General features: G+C 37.8%; 1 protein-coding gene across 3 annotated transcripts in view; it reads right to left on the bottom strand.

The window, feature by feature from the left end:
- Positions 1-359: 359 nt before the first annotated feature.
- ZNF248 (zinc finger protein 248) overlaps positions 360-10,805 on the bottom strand; it is a 28,633-nt gene continuing 18,187 nt past the window's right edge. For 2 of the 3 annotated variants that reach the window (XM_061404972.1, XM_061404973.1), the window contains exon 6: positions 360-7,621. In XM_061404972.1, the coding sequence (XP_061260956.1) occupies positions 6,123-7,621 (1,499 nt within the window). In that variant the 3' untranslated portion in view covers positions 360-6,122. The remainder of the gene's footprint in view (positions 7,622-10,805) is intronic. The other variant, XM_061404974.1, reaches the window with a different exon arrangement.

Genomic DNA, 10,805 nt, shown 5'->3' with positions numbered 1-10,805 from the left:
ACAGAGGCCAACAATTAAAAAGTGTCATATCCATGGTAATCAGGGTTTCTCCTGGGTTGCAAATTATGTTAAATGGGAAAAATTACATAATTATGAAACAAAAATGAAAACATACAAAAAAACAAATATTACCCAAAAGAAACCCCCTTCTCTCAAAGTTAACTTTAAGTACCAGCTCTTTTTTTTTAAACAAATGCTTTGTGACTATCTTTTCATTGAGCATACAGTGAAAATCTTTATTGGTATATAAATTTTAATAATATAAAGTGTCCCTCTTATGTCCACAATAATACAGTCAAGAGGTTTACAAGTTCAAAGAAAAATATGTAGACATAAATAACAAATATGCAGAATCTATATGAAGGAAATGAACTTTATTAAACAACAGTTTAAAAGATTTGAGTAATTAGAGGTACAAATCATTTTTCTGAATAAAAAATGAAGCATATTATGGCACAACATTCCCAACAAAATCTCAAGTTATTTATTTCTTTTGGTTTCATTGTTAGAACAAATGTAAATTTTATGTGTAATATTGGGAAGAGCCAAACATTTTGTGAAAATGGAGACTAATACTTATCTGAAAATGTATCTTTAACGACTATAATAATCTAAATATTTTAGCTTTGAGTGGGGAAATATACATGTTAAGTCCTAAGATTGTGATAAGAATTTAGTCTATGATAGTGTTTCAAAGAAGTGGAGAGAAATGGGCCTATTCAATAAGTGGTGTTGGGATGGCAGAGTAAGATAGTGTGAAAATAACAGGGATTCAACAGGATAAGCCTTCCCCAAAAAACACAGATAAAGGGGTAGGTTCAGGACAACCTATCAATTGGAAGCTGCAGTCTCCAATTGGAAGCAATAACAGGGGTAGTGGCTGAAGACATATAGTCTACTCATGAGTTGAACCCTCCCAGAGTCTATGGCTCTGCCAAATATACCTTCCCTGCCAAGTATAGACTGGATATGAAGTGATAGGTCGCATCAGGCAAGAGGAGGTCAAGTTCAAGATAGAAAATGGGCCCAATGCCAAAACAAAACAGGTTATACATACATATACATCACACACACACATACACACAGCTTCCTCCAGATATTCAAATGGCTCCGTCCCTCCATGCTGGCCTCCCCATTGAGGTCTTTCCCTTTCCACACTACATAAAATCACTCTTTCTGACAACTTTTCCCATTGTATGTCTATAAGTGGGAAAATTTTATACTGATCATGTTCTCCCATGGAGATGTATTTTCTTGATATGGCTGCTGATAGCAAGAAGGACACAAGCTATCTGGTCATGGTGACTTTTTGATAAAAATATTCTAGAATGGGTTCTCATTGGCTTATTTTTAACAAAGGATTATTCCTGGATGAATACAGACATGGGGCCAGAAGAGATGGTATCATCTGAGGTAAATGCCAACTCCATGTACACAAAAATAGGTTGTATTACTAGAAGAATGTATAAGAGTTGCAGTAGCCACTACATAATCTTTTTAAGTACATAATCTCAAATTCCTTCCTTTTGTCTGAGGAACTAAGTCTCCCCTTTCCCAGCCTGCCTCTCCTTTCACACTCAGGCTTGTCTTCCAGACAATGAGAAACTGGTGTCTACTCTTAGACACACACTGTTTAAGAGCAGGTTCCCCTCAGATACTTGGGGAGGTGGAGAAGTGAGGCTTAATATTTTTCATGCCACCCTGAACATGTTTGGAGTCTAGAGTATGGGATGGTTGATCCTTTCTGGGTTCAGATTCCTCATCCACAAAATAGGGGAGGTTGCTGCTAAGTTGCTAAGTCACTTCAGTCGTGTCCGACTCTCTGTGACCCCATAGACAGCAGCCCACCAGGCTTCCCCGTCCCTGGGATTCTCCAGGCAAGAACACTGGAGTGGGTTGCCATTTCCTTCTCCAATGCATGAAAGTGAAAAGTGAAAGTGAAGTCGCTCAGTAGTGTCCGACTCTGTGCGACCCCATGGACTGCCGCCTACCAGGCTCCTCCATCCATGGGATTTTCCAGGCAAGAGTACTGGAGTGGGGTGCTGTTATCTCTATGTAAAAGAGGTGATCGTATCCTGAACTTACTTCCAATAACACACAGGCCAAACGTTCTCAGTTGTCTAACCCCTCAAAAGAGGCTCAAGTCCTTAGAGAATAAAGAGGGTTTTCAGAATTCCTTGAAGCCCCTAGTGATGACAAGCTCTGCTCTTGTCACTCTTTAATTATATTTCTTAAAATGGAAGAACTTGGTGAAGTATGGCAGCGCTGATCTGTGCCCAGGGGGTAGTGGAATTTCCTAAGCTTTCCTAGGACTATGCTGATTATGCCAGGGCCCATACTGTGCGAAGAGGGCATACATACTCTTTGGAGTATAACAGAAGAGTGTTCTTCAATCTCTACATGCAATAGTTGCTGCTGCTAAGTCACTTTGGTCGTGTCCGACTCTCTGTGACCCCAGAGACGGCAGCCCACCAGGCTCCACCATCCCTGGGATTCTCCAGGCAAGAACACTGGAGTGGGTTGCCATTTCCTTCTCCAATGCATGCAAGTGAAAAGTGAAAGTGAAGTCGCTCAGTCGTGCCTGACTCTTAGCGACCCCATGGACTGCAGCCTACCAGGCTCCTCCATCCATGGGATTTTCCAGGCAAGAGTACTGGAGTGGGGTGCCACTGCCTTCTCCCCACGCAATAGTTACCACCCTTAAAATAACAATTGGCTTTTAGATCAGCATGTATCCTGGGCCTTTTGCCATGTAATTTAACACATGTATGGGCGCCCCTAGTGGCTCAGATAGTAAAGAATTTGCCTGCAATGCAGGAGACTCGGGTTCAGTCTCTGGGTTGGGAAGATTCCCTGGAGAAGGGAGTGGCTACCCATGCTAGTATTCTTGCCTGGAGAATTCCACGGACAGAGGAGCCTGGTGGGGTACAGTCCATGGGGTCACAAAGAGTCAGACACACTGAGCAACTAACACTTTCACTTTCTTAACCTTATATATCTACCTATAGAGAATTTAAACATACCAGAGTCTTATTTTATGGGCATTTGAATTTTACCAATCAGAAATACTGTCAAAATATTATATTTGAATTAAAAATCCCATAAAATGTACTTATTATAATATGTGAGTTAAACATCTACTATTATGCTACCTAGAGAGGTACCCAGTTACCCCAGTGGTCATATCAAGCCAACAAGAAAAAGAACGAATTAATCAAACAGTGCAGAGAGGACTTGCTATTTATTTGGAAGAACACAGAGCTGCTAACCTCACACCACATATGACAAGAAATATCATGTGGGGTTATATGAATAATCAAGTTAACATGTCTGCTTCACATATATCAAACGAGAGACATACCTGCCACAGTGCTCAGTTCCAAAAGGAATTTACTTATGACAGCATAAAAGCACAATGAAGCAGAAATACTTAACTTTCAACTAGAAGAATAATTTTATTTCTAATACTGAGCCATTATATAGGAGTTTACAGGAATAAAAAACACTGTGCTGCTTATTCTCCAGTAGCTCCACCCAGACCTTCCCCTCTACGTTCTCTGTGCCCACGTGGGCTCACTTGCAGATGGCATCTGATTGGGTTCCAGAAATGTGGTCCATAATTTTGGAGATGACAATATCTCCCATGAGATGGCCCCTCCTCCACAAGAGCAGCGGCTCTTATTGGGCTCTGGTGAACACCTGCTTCCATCCTTTGCCCTTATGGACTTAGAAGGGTAATGGCCTCCTGGGGACACTAATCTCTAGGTGCTTCAATATCCCTTGTTTCTGGCAAACCACTGTAGTAAGTCTGCCATGAAAGTCTTCTTAGTTGGATCAGAATTGTTTTTCACTAGAACCATGGCTGATACAAACAGCCCTCCCTACATTAATCTGTCAAAGAAAATAATTCATCTCTAAAACTAGAACAGTAACACCAGAACATTAAATAGAACATTAACACTTCTATTAGAAAAGAATTCATTTGAATCAGGTGAATGCCTTCAGTGCTAAATAACAGACATCTCCAAGAATAAACAAGAAGCCTCTTTTGTCCCAGTATTTGAATTAAATACTGAGCAGAGAGCAGGTCCAGAAAGAGTTGTGCAGTTCAGTGACAGTACCTCTGAATCAGGTTTTTCCCATCTTGTGTACTGTTCTCTTCAGGCTATTGCCCTACCAGGCCACAACTATAATCTAGGATAACATACAGCCATGAAAAAGTTCAGCAGATGAGAGACAATCTGTTCTCATGTCATGACAATATTTTATCACTGAGTTCTTTCCCCGAAGCACTGAGAATATTTTCCAAGTATCTCATTATTCACCTGTCCATCCCAACAAAATCATTAGAACAGAATATTCATGATTAACTTAGACTAATGTGGATTTACCCCTAAATCATCTGGGGAAAGGATGGACAAAAAGACAAAACATGGCCCAACAAGGAGGAAGCAGGGAATGGCTATTTGGGGGGCAGTGTTTCTTGGAACTGCTTATCAGTGTTTTCCAAAGAAGCAAAGAAAACAGTAGGACAAAGGAGAGAGAGATAGTATATTACATTCTATTAAATTAGATACAAATACATAGTTCCTGAGTTACATACAACTTGGGTTACACACATCATGCCCAAATAGATACAGCAATAAAGCACCAAGGGTAGAACAGAAGCATTTCATTATACACGCTACTTTTATTTGCCGAATACCGTGAGCGTTACTGTTCATAACTGATGTTAACCTTTGCAACATTTATGTAATTATCATTATTATTAACAGCATTCACATTATTGACTGACCCAAGACAGCTGAATAACTTCAGGAAAATATTGTTTGGCCTTTTTATCGATGTGGAAGCTCAGTAATAATGGCCATACTCATTCACATATGCCAGCAAAATTAGAAGAAAGGTAAGCAACAGGTAGTAAAACAGCATATACTGGCCACATTACAGAGAGTCTCTGGTAGTACTGAAAATAGGATTGATGCATAGGTAGTTAAAAACCTCCCCACAAACATATTTTGGCTTCTTTTTTGAAGAGGCCATTCAGCAGTAATGGACAGAGCCATTTATCTATGGAAATGGGAGAAGGGGTATGTGGCTAGTATTTTAAATTTGCCAAATGTATTTGCATATATACACAGTGATGTACCACTGTAAATACTGCCACTAATGCCACACTACCAACACAATGGCACTGAACGTAGGGCTGGTCACAGATGTATAGTACTACATCATTATATAATATTCATCATGTTGATTTAACAATACAGATAACCTAAAGAACAAAGATAATAGCAAAACACTGTGAAATAATTAGGAAATGATGAGTGTTGAGTATGTATTACCTTTGTTTTTTTAATATTTAACTGTAAATTAATACTTTAAAATAATGACTGTGTTTAACTGGCTCATAAACTTCCTGAAAATTTATCAGCAGTGCTTGCAAGTCAGTATAAACTTACTGCAGCACATCACTGTGTATTGGTAAGTGTATATAAATACATTTACATATACAAATATACATAATTATTACAACCTAAAAAGACATTGATGGTATCTAGTGTGGGAAATGTTAATATAGACTGTAACAGTTAATTAAGAGTTTAGATTTTCTCTTCATAAGCATGTTAGGCTCTAATACACCAATCAAGAATACCTCAAATTTCTATGATATTAGCATACCCACAAAAGGCCTGCAAACATCAAGGACTCTTCACATAAATGTTTAATGCTGTTGTCATTTAATGTCTTTAAACTTCAGATTCCACTGTGAATATGACTGCAAATGAGTATCACCTATTATATTAACAATAAAATTTTTGTATCACATCCAGAATATGGCACTACACAACATAAATTCTAGACAAAGGTGTTTTTTTTTTTCACCATATTATGTAACTGAATTTCCCTTCAATATAAATTTTCTGATGAAAAGTTTTACTTTTTTTGGAAAGCTTTTACATATTCAAAACATGAATAAGGTTTTATTCTAGTACTAATTATCTGAATTACAACAAAATCTCACTCTCTAAAGGAATTTGTGATATTCTTTGGGTTTCATTCATCTCATTTTAAAAACCTGTATAACATATTTGAAAGCGTGGATGAAGGCTTCTTAATGTTCAGGATGCTGAAAGAGCTTTCACCCTTGTGTGAATTCTCTGATGTTTAGTGAGTACTGACCTCTGACTAAAGGTTTTCCCACATCCATTACACTCATAGGGTTTCTCCCCTGTGTGAGTCCTCTGATGTTTAGTGAGAGCTGATTTCTCACAGAAGGTTTTCCCACACTCATTACATTTGTAGGGTTTCTCTCCTGTGTGAGTTCTTTGATGTACAATGAGGTTTGATTTCACACAGAAGGATTTACCACATTCATTACATATAAAGGGTTTCTCTCCTGTGTGTGTTCTCTGATGTACAGTTAGGGCTGACCTGTGGCAGAATGATTTTCCACATGCATTACATTCATAGGGTTTCTCCCCTGTGTGTGTTCTCTGATGTTCGGTGAGGTTTGACTTCACACAGAATGTTTTCCCACACTGCTTACATTCATAGGGTTTTTCTCCTGTATGTGTTCGCTGATGGTTGGTAAGATGTGGTTTCTGACAAAAGGATTTCCCACATTCAGTACATTCATAGGGTTTCTCTCCTGTGTGTGTTCTCTGATGCTGAGTGAGGTTTGACTTCTCCCAGAATGTTTTCCCACATTCACCACACACAAAGGTTTTTTCTCCTGAGTGAGCTCTTCGAAGTTGGGTGAGATGTGACTTCTTGTTGAAAGTATTTCCATTTTCATTGTGCTCATAAGGTTTTCCCCCCATGTGTACTATCTGATGTTTAAAGAGAGCTGACTTTTCCCATGTTTTGTGACTGACTTTATATTCATGGGGAATCTTTCCTGTGTAAGTTCCCTGATGGATAACAAAAGTTGAATTGCCGCAGAAAATTTGCCCATATTCATTATATTCATAAGGACTGTCCCCCATAAGAGCTCTCTGATGTCCGAATCTTAAATCCATATAGAAGGACTTACCACAAATGCTGCATTCACATGGCTCCATTTCAAAAAGAGTTCTCTGAGATAAACTGAGCTTCAAACTTTGGATGAAGTTTCTTCCACATTCATTATATTTACAGTGTGTCTCTCCTATCTGAACTTTCTTATTTGTGAAAAAGGCTGCCTCTCCATGGTTGCCTCTTCCATTTTCATTATACTCAAAAGGCTGGTCAAAAATTGACTGAGTGAGATCCTGTCCATGATTGAGGACATTCTTTTTTTGATTATATTTATAAGATTTCCCTCCAAGAGGAGCTTTGTCATGCCCAATATCAAGGAGCAATTTCTCATATACATTAAACTCATCAGGCTTCTTTCCAGAATAGTTCTTTCTGTTAATAATTAAGCCTGAAATATTTTTCAAACTCACTTCACATGAGTCACATATTTTATATAGAAAATTGCTTGAAGGAATGGAGTCTGTACCTAGATTTAAAGTTTTCCTTACTCTGTCACCACTATCTGTACTTAATGTTTTGTTGCTGGTGAAAGCAAGTTGCCAAAAATGTTCATCTTGATTTTCCTGGGTGCTGTCTATTAGGTCATCAACTTTCCAGTCTTCTAGAAATGAGAAAAATAACCACATCTTATGAATCCTAGTACATTTCTAATTGAATTCGACTTTTACACAAATGCCCTATTACACAGTCAGTTCTTTTGCTTTAGGCTCAGTTTTCTGGTGTGAACTAAAATCCAGCATACATTTTCTTTACTCTTCTGGTTTGAGTGGAAAATAAAAACATGCTTCAGTAAAAATAGGGGAAGGAAACTGGCAGTAACATTTAATACTTTATTAATACACACTTTAAAACTAGACAGAAAAAGGTGAAATATATTCAAAACACAGGGAACCAGAGAGTGGCTGATTCAGAAATCAGGAAACTCAAGAGAATGGAGTGAGCCCAACAGAGACATTGAACACTGAATATCATTACACTGAAGATTAGTAGACAAGGGCTTTCAGAAAATGAACTATGTTTTGTGGAAACAAAACAGTCGAGTCCTAACCCCCTCAGACACTGATTACCTGGTGTGATTCCTACTAGAGTACTCACTTCTACTCTACACATCAACACCAGACTAAAGTTCTGAAAACACCAACTGCCTCAGGTTCAGAAGAATAGTCTGAGAGTTCAGGATTCCTTTAATTCACATGGAATAATTATAATAAGACATGGTAAGCAAGGGATGGAGATTTTGTAAGAGTTATTCATTTAGGGAACAGGAAACTCCAAGAACTGGATGAGTTTAACAAGAGAGGTTTTTTGTTTTGTTTTGTTCATTTGTTTCTCAAGAAAAATAGACTGTTTAAGAAACATATTAGAGGATGAACTCAGTTCGACAGAGGTAGATCATGCTTTCTTGTCCTTACCTTCCCACAGCTTGATTACTGTGGTAGGAGCCTCACTAATGTGCATGTTACTATTCTTTTTTCCCATTTGATATATGAACATCAAAACAAATTTCTGAAGGTACCTACTTCCTCATGCTCTAAAGGACAATGCTTTAATTCAGACTCTAACTCTCTATCAAGCTGTGATTCGCAACAACACAAATGCCCAACAGGAAATACAAAACAGATGATGGACAGACCATCTCTGCAAAAGGACCAGGCTCATTCTGTGGACTCACAGCTGTTAATGAAGTTGTCCCAACCATCAAGGCATACGTTTCTTTATTTCAATCTGCTGCCTTACTTTCCCCCAAAACAATTTTGTTCCTGAACCAATACTGATCTTTAAGTCTGCTTTCATATCTAAGTTTATAATTTACATCAAGGTTTTCTGCTTTCATATCTAGACTATCTGTGGCTTTTGCTTACAGATGAGACCTATAATGATCATATTTTTCTGTTAATATATGGTTCTGAGGCCTTCAACAAACTTTATTGTAAAAATTCTTGGCTATTCTTTACTGTCACTACTCAATGAAACTGGCTTCCCAGGTGGCTCAGATGGTAAAGAATCTGCCTGAAAAGGAGGAGACCCAGGTTCGACTGTTTGAGTCAGGAAGATCCCCTGGAGAAGGGAATGGCTACCCACTCCAGTATTCTTGCCTGGAGAATTCCATGGACAGAGGCCTGGTGGGCTACAGTCCATGGGGTCACAAAGAGTTGGACATGACTGAGTGACTAACTAGGTGAAACAATATTAATATATGTTAAAAAAAAAATCTAAAACAGTCCTGAGTCCATGGCTCCGAAGACTAACTGATAATAGTTACTACCTTGACAAACACAAATTAAAACAAAAACTGAATTCATATTATGAGTTCAAGTCATAATTCTGTAAGTCCATTAAAAAATATGTGCAGTTCTAGCTGGATATTTAACAAATTGCTCATTCTCAAAAACACACCTTTTATGTAATTAGTTACACTCCAGCCTTGGCTCTTCTTGGGACCTGAACATCCTCCAGGAAATGCTACTTTAATTTAAAACAACAAACCACAAAACTAATAATAAAATAACAAAGCCAACAAACTCTACAACATCCCTATCATTTTCAGTCTCCACCTGCTGCCTTTAGAAGTTACTACCTGTTTAATTCACTGTAAGATGAAACAAGTCCATTGCTCAACGATACACCCTGTGTCATGATCACAGTCTAGGCAGGTGTTAGCAAAATTCTATTTCCTCTGACTTCACTGAGAAGACAGGACATTTATGATTCTTAAAAACTGATGTGCGTATGAATTATTTTCAACCTGTACTTCAGGATAAAATAAGAGAATGTGCATTTAGTAAAAATACTATAGAATGCTTTCTGAATGGATGAAAAAGAGTGATCTCTTCTAAACTTGGTTCAACAAAGTAATTATTAAAATATCAGAATCAGGAAAAGTATGAAAGGAAAGTATGGATACTTCTAGTTCTGGCCTCAACTATGTACTTTATACCATATATGGTGTGTATGTATATATATGTATGTGTGTGTGTATATATAGATATATACGTACACATATATATGTAATATATGTACGTATATATCTATATATACTGAAAGTGAAAGTCGCTCAGTTGTGTCCGACTGTTTGTGACCCCATGGGCGATACAGTCCATGGAATTCTCCAGGCCAGAATACTGGAGTGGGTAGCTGTTCCCTTCTCCAAGGGATCTTCCCAACCCAGGGATCGAACCCAGGTCTCCCACACTGCAGGCAGATAGATTCTTTACTAGCTGAGCCATGAGGGAAGCCCAAGAATCCTGGAGTAATATATATATGAAACTTATTCCATCTCAGATTCAAATAATTATCTCAAGCTTCTCTTTGGGAAAACAACATCTCAGCAATGATAGAAACCCTAAGCAACAATCATATCATCAGGTATGAGTTTTGGGGCTACAGATGCTAGTGGATTAGGGTTATAAAATACAGACTATTTAAGTTACAGCAAAAAATTGATCACTAACTTAAAGTAAGTGAAATAATAATAACGCTTTACCCTCTGAGCCACTAGGGAAGCCCAAAATAATAACAACAAGCCATTATTATAGACCATGCAATGTTTAAACACTTTGCATGCCCAATTTTAATTAAGTTACTTAAAAGGCAAAATAAACCAAAGTGAAAATTATAGAAAAATGAGAAAATATTTAAAAGTGAAATTTAAGACATAAGATAGCATGAAGTTTAAAATGAACTCTGAAGAGCAGTAAAAAAGATACAGATATGTAAAACAGCGCTAGACTGTGACAGTCACTGAAAGGAGATTTTGATTTCATTTATTAATAAGGATCAACTTT

Source organism: Bos javanicus, chromosome 28, assembly GCF_032452875.1.
Source record: "Bos javanicus breed banteng chromosome 28, ARS-OSU_banteng_1.0, whole genome shotgun sequence".
In the NCBI taxonomy this organism is placed as follows: domain Eukaryota; kingdom Metazoa; phylum Chordata; class Mammalia; order Artiodactyla; family Bovidae; genus Bos; species Bos javanicus.
Note: the sequence above shows the minus strand (reverse complement) of the source record. Positions and strands in the feature narration are given on the sequence as shown.